This window comes from Varanus komodoensis, unplaced genomic scaffold, assembly GCF_004798865.1.
Source record: "Varanus komodoensis strain SLA01 unplaced genomic scaffold, ASM479886v1 scaffold4, whole genome shotgun sequence".
NCBI classification, from domain to species: domain Eukaryota; kingdom Metazoa; phylum Chordata; class Lepidosauria; order Squamata; family Varanidae; genus Varanus; species Varanus komodoensis.
The window spans coordinates 43,952,159-43,968,362 of NW_025335941.1; the positions used below are offsets into that span (position 1 = coordinate 43,952,159).

The 16,204-nt window shown below is 41.1% G+C and overlaps 1 protein-coding gene across 8 annotated transcripts in view; it reads right to left on the reverse strand.

The window, feature by feature from the left end:
* Nucleotides 1-16,204, reverse strand: part of FRY (FRY microtubule binding protein) — a 181,151-nt gene that overhangs the window by 34,431 nt on the left and 130,516 nt on the right. For all 8 annotated transcript variants that reach the window (XR_006415838.1, XM_044441610.1, XM_044441615.1 and 5 more), the window contains exons 40-44: nucleotides 14,209-14,407; nucleotides 11,240-11,361; nucleotides 10,134-10,321; nucleotides 7,169-7,263; nucleotides 925-1,532 (exon numbers count right to left, since the gene is read on the reverse strand). Coding sequence is in view for 7 of the 8 variants with exons in the window: in XM_044441610.1 (XP_044297545.1) it covers nucleotides 925-1,532; nucleotides 7,169-7,263; nucleotides 10,134-10,321; nucleotides 11,240-11,361; nucleotides 14,209-14,407 (1,212 nt within the window). In the remaining variant the exon portion in view is untranslated. The remainder of the gene's footprint in view (nucleotides 1-924; nucleotides 1,533-7,168; nucleotides 7,264-10,133; nucleotides 10,322-11,239; nucleotides 11,362-14,208; nucleotides 14,408-16,204) is intronic.

The window sequence follows — 16,204 nt, forward strand, 5'->3', positions numbered from 1 at the left end:
CTTAGGCTACCAGACCTACAACTTCATATACAACTTTACTGCAAAGGTAGATTTTTTTTTGGTTTCAACTTAGCCACCATATAAGCTTCTAGCAGAATGCAATTCTCTGTATGTTTACATGCCCACTGAGAAAGAAGCTATCAAGGAATGTTGATTTGAAACTTCCATTCAGTTTAATACTGATTGTATGGGACTGTAGGGCAGGCAGAATGTTGAAACTTACTAGTTGGCCTTCAGCAACTTTTTGAGTCTTGCAGAGTAGCTACAAGAATCAAAAGTGAAATAAAGTTCTATTTTACTTCTTTTGAGTTTAAGCATTTTCCTAGCTGTATGTCTGTGAGAAAGTTAATAGCTTCCAATACCAGGTTCTAAAAGTTGTCAGAATCTAAATGTTCCATGAAATTACAAGACTAGATTTTATAAAGATAGGACTTTACAACAGAAGTGAGTGATGTGGTGCCATTGTGCTTTTAGTTTCCCCACTGGCACTCCAGCCAATGTTACAGCAATGGTCACTTCACTCAGAAAGCATAAGGAAACTTGAAATTCAAAGGAGGGGCTATAGCTCAGTGGTAGAGCACATGTCTTGCATGCAGAAATTCCCAAGTCCAATGGAAAGAACTATGGAACCCTGGAGAACTGCTGCCAGTCAGTATCGACAATATGGAATGAGATAGACCAATGGTCTGATAAAGTATAAGGCAGCTTCCTATGTGCCTGTCATGCATTGTTTCTTTATACTTTACCAGGAGGGGACAGGAAGAGAGGGAATGATGAGATAAGGAACTTTGGTTTGCAGAACTAACTACATATTCTGAATATTGGTGTTAGTATTCTATGTAAAGAAATATGGTAGCAAATTGTATTTTTATATGAAATCAAAATAAGAAATATAAGCATAAACAAAACATATTCTGGCTATACCTATAGCCTGAGAAGAATCCACCATGGACACGCGTGACACTGGGGTCAACAGACTGAAGAGCTGTAGTGTAAGGTCTGTGGTGGTAAGGGAAGTGAAACCTTTAAGCAGGAGTTGCTGGAGTCCTGAGAAATCTGTCCATTTTAGCTGTCCCTGTAGCTTTTCCAATTTTTCTCTGTTTTCCACTTTATCCAGTGGCAAATGAACAAGTAACTTATTTAACAACCTTAGTGCCATTAGATATTCAAACTCAAAATCAGATTCCATCAAAGCCACTGCGACCCAAAAGATGGTGGCCAACAAGTTGGTTGGATTGTTAATATTGTTAGGATCTGTGAGAGTATCTTTTAAAGAGGAAGAGCTTCTAGTTTTGGAGGAGAGACCCTGCTGAGTGCAGGCTTGTATCCTGTCCAGTGTGGCACTGCGAGGAGGATCGGAGGATTTGTCCACATCACCAAACTTTTTTGGCACTGAAAAGCTCCTCTGGTGCCTGCTGCGCTCGGCAGTAGCTGTATTACCACCTGCAGCTCCTGGATTCACATTCAGCTGTCCTGTACTCTTCCGATTTGCAGTCAGTTTCGAATTTGATGTAATGTCTGGTGATGATGACCTATGGCAGGGCAAACAGACAAGGATTTCATTGCACTTGTATTGGGAATAAAACCACCAGAAAATATATGTGCATGTTAAAATTATTATCTCTTTATACATATTGGATTCAACAAAAGAAACTGTGAGTGAACAGGATATACCCCATTTGCTTCATCTTTAGAGATTACATCACTTTTGCAATCCAATTGCAATTCACATGTCAAGAATGAATATCAAAGGGTTAATTCCTGCTCCTATTTTCTTGTGTATGAAATGAGAAAACCTGTATACGTATGTCACTTGATCAAGGTGATGTCATTATTTCCATTAAGAGTAATTTTGGAAGACCTATTCCCCCTCCCACCCAGTCAATTAATACATGTAATTTTAAAAGATAGATGGATTAGAGGCAAACCAAATATAACACAATCAATGGTAGTTGGCAGAGATATTCCAAACCAACCTAATCATCTCTTGATTTCTAGGAGCAGATCAGAATTTACAGAAGCATCGTATAAATAGCATCATATGTATTTTAATATATTTAGTGTATAAATTTTGGTATGATTTTGTTTTTGTTGTGAGCCGCCCCAAGGCTTTGTTGTGATGGGGGCGGCATAGAAATGTTTTAAATAAATAAATAAGCAAGCAAGCAAGCTTTGGGTGTGATTTAGAGGGTATCAGTACACAAAGGTATAAAGAGGGGAATGTTGTTTTCTTGGTCCAGAAAATAGCTCCTTCCCTAGCTACTGGCCATATATCTTCAGTCCAACCAGGGAGGAGAAGTACGTACAATAACTGGACTTACATTCTGAGAGGTTTTTTTGTTTTGTTTTTGCTGCCTGCACAGTTGCCACATAAAAAGGAAAACCTTTTAGGTAAGACAATCTCCAGAAAAAGCCTCACATAAAAGAAGGGGGAGATTAACAGCCATGATTCAGTGCCACACAGGGACTGAATGAATGCAACTTTCAGCTTTTTCATTCTGTACCACCATGTTATATAGAAGCCTGTTAGGGAAGGTGATTTGATTGGGAGTGCAGAAAGGCAGGTTGCTTACCTATAACTGTCGTTCTTCGAGTAGCCATCTGTGAATTCACACATATGGGTGCTGTGCCCGCGCAGTGCCTGTAGCCAGAAAGATTTAAAAGCTTAACAGTTTTGGTGGGAACTCCACGCCCCTCCTCCCATAGTATAAGAAGGCGGAGTGCCCGCCATTTTCCCAGTCTACTGAAGACCGACCGTTCGCCCTCAAGCAGAAGCAAAAAGTATTACACATCAAGTGCTTAAAACACTAAACGTAAATATAAATGTACATGAAGATACACCCTACGGATCTGTAACGAAGCGAAACATGGTACCATAGAAACCCAGTCACCGACACCGAGTGGGGCCAGCGGGTGGGTTGTGTGAATGCACAGATGGTCACTTGAAGAACAACAGTTACAGGTAAGCAACCTGCCTTTCTTCGTCATGGCCTCTGTGCATCACACATATGGGTGATTAGCAAGCTTACTGGACCCGGAGGCAGGACGGTGTCGTCACTGAAGAACAGAAGAAAGGACTGCGCGACCAAAGGAGCAATCCTGTCTGGCACGTACATCAAGGCAGTAATGTCTGGCAAATGTGCAAGGGGTAGTCCATGTGGCCACCCTGCAAATGTTATGAAGCGGAATGCCAGCGGAGGAAGCCGCAACAGCCCTCATGGAATGGCCTCTGGGCCTGACAGGTAAGTCTAGTTTAGAAAGTTGATAGGCCAGTTCAATGGTCTGAACAATCCATTTCGAGAGTCTTTGGGACCTGATGGGGGACCCTTTATCATGTTCAGCATACATGATGAAAAGACATCTGGTATTGTGAAAAGGTTCTGTACGTGACCTGTAGAAAGCGAGGCATCAACGAATGTCAAGGGAGTGTAGCGAGCACTCCATGGGCGTAGATGGAGTAGGAAAAAAGGCTGGTATTGACATGGAAGGGTGACATGACCTTCGGAAGGAACGCTGGATCAGTATGCAGAACAAACTTCTTGTGAAAATTGAGATAAGGAGGGTCTATACGGAGCACAAAGAGTTCACTGGCCCTTCTAGCTGATGTGATAGCAACCAGGAAGGCAGTCTTCCATGACAAGAGACGTAAGTCGGTAGTCGCTAAGGGCTCGAAAGGAGGTTTGGTGAGCACTTGAAGGACAACAGAGAGGCTTCATGTCAGAATGATTGATCTAACCAGTGGCTGGAGATTCTGTAAGCCTCTAAGGAATTGACGAATAAGGATGTTACAGAATAATGATGAGCCGGCAACTTGGCCATGGTAATGAGAGATTGAGGCAATGTAAACCTTAATGGATGAAGATTTGAGTCCAGTCTGGTGAAAGGATAATAGAAATTGAAGAACATTTTCAATAGAAGCTGAATGAGTAATAAAGTGGTTGGTTTCGGCAAAAGATGAGAAACGTTTCCATTTAGCCGCATAGAAGCGATGAGTTGTAGGTCTTAGCGCAGACTGGAGAATGAATTGAATATCAGGATGTAGAGTGCTCGAGTCCAATGGAGCATTCGTAGGTATCTAGGAAGGATGAACGGCTGTGTACTGTGTTATAGAACTTATCAGTACTGGATCAAAGTGGTGCTGGGCCTCCATCTCCAGTGACCTAGCCAATCTCACCATCAGTTCCCCAAACATCAAATACAACTCCTTGGGTGAGCTTGGGACCTTGGGTGGTAATCACCACATCTGGTGAGGTGGACGCTACATCCGAATCTTCTGACTCGGAATCGTAATGCAGCAGAGGACTGGAAAAGGAGTAGGCTGGCGAAGAAGGGTGCCTGGTCTGAGCTGCCGCAGAGGTCGATGGAGAATCCCTTGGGATTGGAGACAGAGTACAATGGCATACCAATGGATAATATCCATACAGTGCATAGTCGTCCCATGGTTCATGATGGGCAGATCCATGCAGCGCTTGCACCCATTCTCCAGAGGGACAGACAGAAGCTCGCTGCTGGTACTGCACCTGCTGAGATGGAGCCCTCGGGGAAGCCTCAGGCAAACGCTGCGGTGTAGGACAGCGTGCCATCGGAGGAGCCATGTGTGGAGAGTCCCGGATCTCCCTGTCAGAAATCGATCCCAGCATGGCTGCCTCCTCATGTTCTGGCGAGGACAAGACAGAAGGAGCGACCCGTCGCAGGGACCCTGGCAAGGTCACCTGCATTGCCAGGTGGAGAGCTGGTCTGGTTGGTGTAGGTACCGAAGTGCCCCTCAGGACCGACAGGGCAGATGATCTCAAATCACGGTGATAGGGCTGATCGGCCTTCTTGGTCTTGTGAGCCGTCTTGTCTGCCTTGTCCTTCTTAGGCTTCTTATAGCCCGAGGTCTTGTTGGATCCGCTGTGCTTCCTTCTCCTTTTGTTTGTGAGGAGACTTAGAGGAGCACTTGCCCTCCGGCATAGTACCACCATCAGTCAATGGGCGGGGTGGAGGAGCAGCCGAAGAGGAGGGCTGCGCAGTGGATTGGGCCACCAGTTGATCAGATGCAACCAACAAGGCCTGGGTCCCAGAGGAGCTTGCGCAGGCGGTTTTCCTGATTTTTTCGCACCTGCTTGGTGAAGGCCTGACAATGGCTGCACTTCAATGGCTCTCCGAGGCAAAGAAGGCACAGTTTGTGTGGATCAGTGAGAGACATCTTAGCCCCGCACTGAGAACACTCGCGGAAAGCTGCACGGTGAGCCATTGAGATTGAAAAGGAGAAGATAGTGAAGACAAGAAATGTAAGAAGATAATAAACTTTTCTGGGGGGGAAGGGTAAAAAGGGGGGATGTGAAGAAAACTTCTAATGGGGAGGGATGAATAACTTGGAAATCTTAACAAGAAAGCTAAGTCAATAGAGAGTAACGGTTTAAAGGGGATCAAAATAAACATAAAAATGTTTTAATAAAATAAAAATAAATAAAATAAAATAAAATACACAATATAGCTACAAACTGAGAGACGAAAATCTTGAGGTACAACGAACAGCGGTCACAAAAAGACTGGGAAAATGGTGGGCACTCCGCCTTCTTATACTATGGGGGGGGGGGGCGCAGAGTTCCTGCCAAAACTGTTATGCTTTTAAATCTTCCTGGCTACAGGCACTGCACAGGCACAGTATCCACATGTGTGATGTACAGAGGCCACGACAAAGAATTAGCCAGTGCTCCCAAATATACAAATCAAATTGAGGGAATGAACAAATGAACTGAGCCTTTTATTCCACCTTGCCCCACTTTCCACCCCTTTTAAAAACTCATCACTGGAAGAACGCTGATGAAAGAACAGTGACAAAGGTTTGTGAGGAAAGATACATGTGTAACCCAACTCTGACATTATGAGTGAGTCAAAGCTGGACACTGCTATGTGCTTCATTGGCAATCTGCAAGGGAGGTGGTGGAGGCCTCATCAGTGAGGGCGTTCAAGGAAAGAATGGACAATCACATGTTGGGCATTACATGAGTGGAGCAAGGGTATTATTTCCTATGTAATAAATAATATAGTTGCAATTGGGAGATATAGCGGAAGTCAGGAGAAAAGGATTCCAAAAATAGGGAAAGACAGTACTGGATATCCCCATTATAGCAAAGGAAGAATATGTGTGAAGTCATTGGCATCTGTAATTCATGACTATCTAATGTCACTTGTTGTAAATATTGTTTATAGACTTGAAGTGGTAGTTCACAATAAATCCACATTACTTGTGCATTTGGCAGATGGTTTTGCAAGAGCCATATGTCTTACATAGCCCTGTGGTGTGGACTCTTGAGCTAGGCAAAATATTTGAAAAAACTGGTAGTGATTATGCAGTGTCTCTGACTTATAACTTACCATTTTGTATTTAATCTAGAGCAGGGGTTCCCATCCTGGAGTTTCTGTACCCCCAAGGGATGCGAAATGGCATTTCGGGGAATACAACAAAGAGGAAGGCTACATTGCGGTTCTCCAAAAATTATGCCAGTAATAAAATTATTCATTATTGTTTGCATTTGGATTCAGTTCTCATTTGTCAATCAAGACAAAATCTAGGAATCACCTAAATTCATAGGCAGACTTGTGGATTGCCATCAGCCAAGAAAGTTCCACGTTTCAACAAAATTATGAATGAGAAGCAGGAACGAGGAAGTCACTGAATTTTATGTTCAAACTGGGATTGATTTTATACTTTACGATTTTTTTCTAATTGTTTAATTTATATTTGAATGTTTGCAATGAGTTAAAAGATTGGTTTTTTGAGTTCAATTTGTTTATCCACAGTTCTACATGTGGTCAAATTTGTGGTTCAGAAATTAGAAATTTGACTTCATCTTCAAATGTGGTATCACTTTTGTAGCGTGGGGAGGGCAAAGATAAATCAGACATGTTCTAGGGGTGCAGCTTGGGAACCACTGATCTAGATTCTTTGGCACTATGTTGCTTGAGGAATTTCACTACTGTCCTCCCAATTTTCCCTTACAGTCCAGATGATTACAGATTCATTCCTTACAGTGTTTCAGATGTAGCAAGAGCTAACTTGGCTGCTAACTTAGATTACATGTGTACAGCTTATTCTTGTGCAGCTTACACAGAATTCTGTGTCAATTAACTGAGATATTTTCCTGGAAGGAATGTCATGGCTAAGTTGACAAATCCTTACCGAGACAAAACTGTCAGGAGATCACTGTTCTTCAGGCAGTCATACAGATAATCCACAGTAGCCTCTAAAGTAAGAAGAGCTTCCATAACATAGCCCTGCCAAAAATACAAAAAGACAGTTACTTAAATGCTCAGCTATGGTCAGTTATGTTAGTTGTGAAGTCGTGTCCAACCCATCACGACCCCATGGACAACATTCCTCCAGGCCAGTAATAGTAACATTCTTCCAGGTCATGGTCAGTAATAGTAATCATCAAGTCTAGTGTCTAATGTCCACATTTATCATTGGGGCTTTTGTCTTAATGCTGTAATTATATACAAATGTACACTGGAGTAATCATATACAAATATACATTGGAGTAATTTCTACTGAACTCAACAGTACTTCTGAATACAAATGCATAAGACTGCATAGTTAATGTTTTTAATCAATCCTACTGAACAACTGTACGGCTTTTGGAATTAACTATGAATGAAACAACACAAATGGTAACCCCACTGGACAATTTATTAAATAAAAATGTTCATAATATATAAATAAAATAGAACATAGAAACACAGAAACAGAGCGAGTCAGAAGGTCTTCTGGGCCACTAGTCTGACCCCAGGGTCCAGCTGGTTCCACTGATGACTTGCCTACCATGTCCAGCCTATCCTTAATCACCCTCACTGTTGGGGCTTCAACAACCTCCCATGAATTCTAGTCCACTAATTCAAATTCCATGTGGATGTTCAAAACTAAAGGTCAATGCACATTATTACATTACTTCTACTGTTTTGAAAACCATGGCCTTGGTTACTGATTGGATTGTCCCAGTGGTTTCCGTAAGCAGAAGCTGAAATTTTGGCATCTGCTGCTCAACCCACATTTACTGAATTCATTATAGCATGCAAAATGGTGACAAACAGTCTTCTGCAAATCAAGGAAAAATATTAATTTCCAGCAGAGAGGCCATGGTCCTTAACTTTAAACCATAGTTGGTAAAACTATCTGAACTAAGTAGATGCTCACTAGTTTTGTTCCTTGTATATATCAGCAGAGATTATATTTTTAAAACTGGAATATCAAAATAATGTATTGAATCCTAACCCTTAGTAAGGAGCACATACCCACAGAAACTAATTTTTCTCTTTCTCTGGCAAAGGATAAATTCCAGGTTGTTGGTTATTTTTTAATCATTTTAGACTTATTTCTTATTGTTATAATTACCTTACTTAGTTTAACAATATAAGTGGTCCACAGATAAAGTGCGAAGAGAACAGCTATTCTAAGTATGAGACTATTGATGTATGTAACAGTGTAGCACTCACCTACATTGTAGGTAATGCTGCTAACAATTCCTATCAGGGAATTTAACATTTTCACTGCAACAAAAGATGGAATTGTCCTTTTCAATGAATCAACAATCCCATTATCAATTTCCTGGGTAGTCAAAGCAGGGATTTCATTATTTTCTCTAGTACTTACCAACTTTGCATTGAGTCTCCTCATCTGCCCCTTTCTCAACTTTTAAACTTTTAAGCAATACTAGATAAGTTTCACACTGTAAGTGTCCAGTAACATTCATGACTCGGACACTGTTCCATTTCTCTCTGCAAGAATGCTTTTCATTTTCTCTAATTTCTCAAGGATGGAATCTATTGTAGGTATTCATTTTTCCCATAATGCTTAGTTCTACATTTTCCAATTAGAAAGCTGAAAAACAATGTTAGCTTGAAGTTTTTAGCCTTAAACACATGTACTAACTGTGCATTAGTAACTGTGATCAGATCATTTGGAGAATTCCATTGCTTAATGAGCAATCTGGTTGAGAAGACAATGCAAGATTATGACTTTCCTGACAAATGATGTACTATGAAAACCTGAGCTTTGCCTCAAGCCTGAGAAACTGTATTCCATGTACTGTAACCAAAGGAGGCTGTAATATTGCTATTGTGATGGCATGAAACAAATAATAACATTACTGTTAAATATTTTATGGCAATGCTAATTAAAACAAATCCACATTCAGTAGTTCCTTCTGCACTAATTATAGCAATGTTATAATTTAAGGAAGACTCTTCATTTTTTTGCAAGAAGTAAATATATGAGCAATAGGAATACACTTAATATTGTCAAGTTTACATTCTGATGGTGATGCTTACATTACATTCATACCTTCCTCTTTACTTCTTGTAAAGAATTCAAGGCAGCTTACAAGGCTCTCCTCTCTGATTTATCTTCCTAACAACAACTGTGTGAGGTAAGTTAGGCAGAAAGTCTGGGACTGGCTCAATGCCACTCAGTGAGCTTCATGGTTAGGTGGGAACCAAGTCCCATTCCAACACTACACTGGCTCTCAAGAAAGTTTCATTGCAATACACTGTAGGGCAGTGGTGGCGAACCTATGCCATGCGTGCCACAGCGGGCACGCAGAGCCCTCTCGGTCGGCACGTGAGCCAAATAGCCCTGGAATCGCCCCAGCAGCCGAGCATTTGATGACAGCGCACATAGGGGCCATGTGCATGGTCGGAAAGGAGTAGTGGTGCCAGGCGATGAAGTCACAAGCCGTAACACATTAGCCGCAACTCTCTCAAGCTTTCGCATGGCCAGTCAGTGCACTGCCAAGTATATATATTTATATCGTGTATATATTTGCTTGGACTCGATGTTTTCAGGTTTTATTGCAGTGTTGGGACTTTGTGATAAATAAATGGGTTTTGGGTTGCAGTTTGGGCACTCGGTCTCTAAAAGGATTGCCATCACTGCTGTAGGGAATGGAGAAGGCTCATAGCTCAGTAGTAGAATACACACTTTATATTCAAAAGTTCTCAGTTCAATCCTTGGCATCTCTGGGTAGGCCTAGAAAAGACTCTGGTTTGGAGCACTGGAGAACTACTCTCAGTCAATGTAGACAAATCTGAATTAGATGGACCAATGGTATAAGTCAGCTTCTTTTGAAGGCAAGATAGCAGCATATTTGTACCTGAATCTCTTCTCCATGTTCTCCTATAACTTCTACTAATCTTGAAAGGAGATCTGACAATGCATGTGCAGAAAGTGGTTGTCTTAGAGCCCGAAATATCTGAAAAGACCGGCCAGCATAATGTCTTGAGGAACTGGAAAGGGCTGTTTGCAAAGCAATTTCACTAAGGTGCTGCTCCAAATGGAAACCTATTCAGAGAAAAACATTAGGCTTAGTACTTGAATATGTTCATAGACAGGCTTTAATGTGAACAGTTGCATATATAACATTATACTGTGCTCAAACAGGACTGAATGTTAATTGGTAAACAGTGGGATCTATAAAAGAGGATTTTTATTATGCTAAGATTTGCCGAAAAGAGAGCCATGCACAGTGGATAGTTATTCTTTCTCCTCAGGATTATTAGTACAAGCTCTCCCATTTTATTACTAGTCATAATAGGAAGGGGCAAACATATGGTTGCTGTTACCTAGACTGATCTTTTAAAACAGTTTGAATGCACTTTAGTGTAAAAGCTAAAGCTATACTATACATGTAGAAAGGCCCAGGTCTAATTCACAAGCATTTTCAGATACGGCAGGGAAAGTCCCTCATCTGAAATCCTGGAAAGCCTTTTTAGTCAGTACAAAGCATGGGTAGCCAACATGCAGCCTTCCAACAGTTTTGGCCAACAAATCCTGTCAGCCCTAAACAGCATAGTTAACGGTACAGTGTAATGAGGGTTACAGGTGCAAATATCTGGTGGCCAGAAAGGATCCAGCCCTGATATAAGGAATACTGAGCTAGCTGAAACAATGGTCTGACTATGTAAAGTTACGCTTTCTGTTTTCTTTATGACAAGTAATTATCTAAAATGAGATAATAAACTTACAACTTTATTACATTTTATTGTCTTTTTAATGGATTGCTGTAAACCACCCAGAGAACTTCGGCTATGGGGCAATACAGAAATGAAATAAATCAATAATAAACTAGATACAGAGAGTTATTTCCTTTTCATTAGTATTCACAAACATCTGTTCTGAAAGAAAACACTGGCATTGTCCAGCAATGTTTGTGAGTGTTGGTTCTTCAGAGAGTCACCATAAAAGTAATTTATTCAATACCTGATTTTGAATCTTTGAAGACAGACACAACATGACGCAAGAAATTGGTGAGTTGTTCTGTACTTTTTGTATTCTGGTTCTTGGGAGTAATATCTTCATGGCACCAAAGTGGGCCAAAGGCCCTTAAAAGAAAAACATGCATGTTTATATCTTTTGGTATTTAAATTAAAGTATCTAGTTTTAACAATAAAATGTAACTTAAATGTACATACTGCAGCCAAAATTAAGGAGAAAATTTGAATACAAGTCTATTCATTTCCATTTAGAGGAAAACATGCATTTATTTCCGTAAAAGAAAGCAAGGACAATCCTCCTGATAACACAATGCTTAATGCTGAACACAAAAGGTAGGAGCTAGAAGGAAGCATGACTACAACCCTGTGGCTAATGCTGTCTCATCATGCTGTGGCAGTTTTATTGCTTGTTCTTGCTACGGTCAGCCCTGTTGTCAGGTTAAGCAGGTTGGTGTTTTCTGACCTGATCCATTGCAGCAGCTTTATCTGCTGCACCCCAGCCAGTACTGCCTGGGTAAATCCTACCACCATTCCCTTCATTCTTGCAAGGATGACTTTTGTCTGTGCAACATGTGTGACTACTTTTGCCTCTTTTTAATAGGTTCCTGGAACCATCACTCAAGAAAGGAAGATCCTCAATTTGAGATCTGATTTATTGATTCTAAGGGTTAGACTTAACGTATGAAGAAATACAGGTCTGTCAACAAAGACAGCAACTGTTTTCTGTGTGCTCCTTTCCACTTCTGGTTTTAAGGAAACCTACATGATATAAATGTGGGACATATGCGAAAGGAAGGAAGGAAAGAAGGAAAGAAAGAAAACATTCAAATTGCCCTTCTATCTTCTTTTAAAGCTATCCAGATTAGTGCCATCAGTACTATAACACATAGATATACAAAGGAAGTGGATTTCAATATAAAGACATCATTTCTGGTAACTGTCCATATTTCTTGTAAAGCACAGTTGTGCCATGAATTTCTGATTCTATCTCTCTATAGCTGCTTCAGATTTCAGCAAACAGAGGATGCATCCATACATAGCTAGGGAAGATCTCAAATTTAATAACAAGGAGAATGCACATTAACATTTTTGTGCTCTCCATTTTAACACACCTTTTTAAAAATAAGCTTTTCATTAGAAAAAGTAAGTAAATGGATAAGAAGGAAGACCTTTCTAATATTGAAAAAACAAAATGCATTCACAGTTTCAATTTGCCCTTGGTTCCAAATTAACCTACCAGATTAATGACTACAGCTCATGACTCTTAATACATTTGAATTCGAAACTGTTTCAAATTCAATGAATCTGAATGATGATTTTGAAACCAAACCAAAACAGACACACCAAACCTTGTTTCTGATGAAATTCTTGCCAGATATTAAACAGCATGTATAACTTTCTTAAGAACTTATCACTTATGCACAGAGATTTCCCACAAGGAGTTCTCTCTATTAAACAAGCTGGACAACAGGACAGTTATCACATCCCTCTTAAGCTTGGACAAAGTAGGAAACAGTGTTTAAAAAACAAAGTCCTTTTTTCTGCAGTATGAACTGCTGGAACAAAGGCAACATCAAGACGCAAGAACACATCCCTCTCTTATGCGCCGCCTGACACTTTGCTGCTGGCTCCTGCTTCTGCATTGCACTTATGAGCCCTTCTTGTTCACTGTAGCTTTCCCAATGTTTATACTGGGCTGCACAAAACTGAAATGTGCAAATTGCTTCTTGCTTTCCTCAAAGTGACCTGCAAACAGGCCAATTTCTTTCAGAGAACTAATCAATGACTAAGGAAATGAAGACCCATTCTTCCTTGCCAGCTCCCAAAACACCCTCTTGGTCCTTATCTGGAAGCAGTGAGAGTGGGTAGAAGCAGCAGAGAGTACAGTGAAGGCTTTCCCCCTGCATCTTCCCTTACCCCTTCTGCTATCTTGTTGTGGCTCCACAGTGGCCTACTTTGCCCATAATGCTGAGCCATGGCTTTTAAAAACTTGAAATGGCTTGCCATAATGTCCAAACCCATCCCTGCAAACAAGCAGGATAGGCTAAACAGCTACAAACCACAAAGAGAAGTCACATTTGTTGTTGGCTTATAGTATCTGCTTGCTTAAACTAGGTTTGTTGCAATATCTGAACATAATATAGTGGTTTACTACAAGCTTCTTTGCACTGTTGTCTACCCTGAAATGGAGAAAGTCAATCCTGAAAACTTAACCACTCTGAAGGCTGGCAAAATGGGTGTAAGAAAAACTAATCAGATACAGGTTTGTTTGCTCATCTGCAAGACTACTGCTAAAGCAATAACCCACAGTTAATATAAACATGGCTTAGTATTTCATGCAAACAAACCCAGTATGTCAGAATTGAAAGCCTGGTGGCCTTTGGGACACAGAGTTTTCCCAAGTTCTGAGAAGGCTAATTCCTAAGCACCACCACTCCTTCAAACTCCATGTACTGTGAAGCATGTTAGAGTCTGGGCTGGGACTGTATGGATTTTAGCTCTACTGCATTTCGTCACAGAGAGTAGAATGAAGAACTATGGACCTGCCAGTTTTAGTCATGCATGAAAACTTGACATATCCCTATTCTAGGCAAAATGATGCCTAATTTATTGTTTTTTGTTAGAAAAGTCTGCTTCTCACAGGCTCTGACTTAAATACAGTTTCACTATGCCTATGGGACAGTTTTTAAATATTTTTTCACAGTGTGTATGGCTTTTCAGGGGGAACATATCTTACCAAGTAATTATGAAACAGATACATTCTTTCAAAGATATGCACCAATGCTCTAGCAGTGCAACTTATGGTATCTTTGTGGAAGCCTTCTCCAATCTGGTGCCCTCCAGATGTGCTGCACTATTCTGGCTGGAAAATTATGTGAGTTGTAACAGAATGCATCTGGGGCAGGGGGTGGGGGCACCAAGTTGGAGAAGACTGTTTTGTTCTGCAGTGATTACCTGGTGGTTAGAAATTCAATTAGCTTGTTTGCCTTTTCATCTGTCTCCACAACTGCTTTGATGTCTTCTATCTCCTGGGTAATCTGTGGGAGGTTTCCACTGCTCCCTCCAAGACTGATACTGGAAGAGGTAGAACTAGAGCTAAGGCCAGAGTCTGGCACAGGAGATGACTGATACTCCCGCAGAAAGTCAAAGCCACCTAGCAGCAATTGAAAAAGAAGGTAAGCACAGAACACACCACTCAGGTCTGAATTTTATTAGGAAGCATACAGCAAATACAGCTTGGGAACGGTTTGCAGCTGTGAACATCATGAAGGAGAAAACATAGTGGTAGTCTGGGAAAGTTACAGTACAGTGAAAAGCTATCTATTATTATTTGAAGAGATGCATGTTCTTACATTAGCAGAAATGGCTGTAGAACAGGGATGTTATACCTCTTTCATCCTGATATGCTTAAATTCCCTTTCAGAAAAGCTACTGGAGGCTACATTCTGATGCAGCCCAAAGCAAATAGGGTGGTGTCAAAGACAAAAGGGTTAACAAACAAACAAAAGACTACCACAGTAACATAGAACTCTTACTAGTAGTAACTAATAGTAACTTTCTTGAGGAAAGGCAGTTTGTCTTTTTGAATGGGGAAAACTGCTCAAGAGTCAAGAAGCCACCAAACAATTGGTGGTTGGGTGACAGAGAACAGGGCTAGGGGTAGAAGAATGTGATCATCTAAGGTTATCCCAGATGACTCAGAAGTCTAGATTGTGACCCCAGGAGGGCTGAATTTGGCTTCAGATGTTATAAGCCAGTCAATAAAATATATTACTTTACATATTTTAAAGATTTACTTAAACATGGCTCTTGTGAGATTCTTTTGGACATCACACTGACAAAAACTGAGGTTGAACAGGAACAGCACATAATGGATTTATCCCTTAACTAGACAAAATGCTTTGTTCCATAACATATGTCTTGTTAGATAACTGACTGAAAGTGCACAGAGAGTATTTTCTATCAGAATAAGACAGGGCAAAGGAGAGCACTCCCTGTTTATGCATGACATGTAGAGAAGCCTAGCTAAGGTTCATGTGGGAAGTTATTTAGAAGAACATGTGGAATGTGTAGATGGCAAACATATACCAGGAGAGAAAGCTTGGAGGGGCACAGGCTCCTTCTCTAGCCATTCTAGCTGCTGACTACTGTTTTAATTATCTTTTATCTTCCACCCTTGTTCTGTAGTTCTACAAAATTATGCCTAGATTGTATATAACATCTCTTTCACATCAAGGGAGCTTCCAGATGGAAGGTATCTAGTGCTAATTATCAGGATCAGGGCCGGAATAACTGCGCAAGTGCTTGCAAAACTAGGAGAGCCTTTGTGGGCATTTGCAAGGAGCACCTGTGGAGCAATGATGCAGTGCAGCTGGAGACCCTGAAGAACAGCATTAAAAGCTTCATGCACTGCTGCTCTTGGCCACAGCAATGCAAATGTACTGGTGGCTTCTTGTGCTCTAGCCTCTGCTTTGCTATGCCTTGTTCCAGCCCTGCTTCTGGTTGTTCCTGCCTTGTTCAAGTCTGTTCCCGCCTCACTCCAGCCAGTGCCCTTCCTGTCTTTCCTCCAAGTAGACCCTGCCTCACTCCAGCCTGCTACAACACTTGCATCAATGTCTCTCCGGTAAACTGACTTTGGAACTGTGCTCTGACTCTCTTTCTCTCTGTATGTGTGCCAAAGTCAGGCTGCTTTCATCTGTGCCTCTGACCCAGACCTGCTGACTTGTCCCAAATCTCTGGCCCATAGTGAGCTCTGGACCTGGCTTGAGCTCACACCCTGAACCCAGCATTCTGTCCCTCCTTGCTGCCACCCACAGCCCAAATCAAAGGCATTGTGCAGGTGTTCCATATTTTCTTCCTTAGCAGATTTTTTTTCTGGTAAGAAAGAAGACAGAAGAAGAAAATGGGCCATTGGCAGTACAAGAGGTAAAGGACAATTCCAAACAAAATG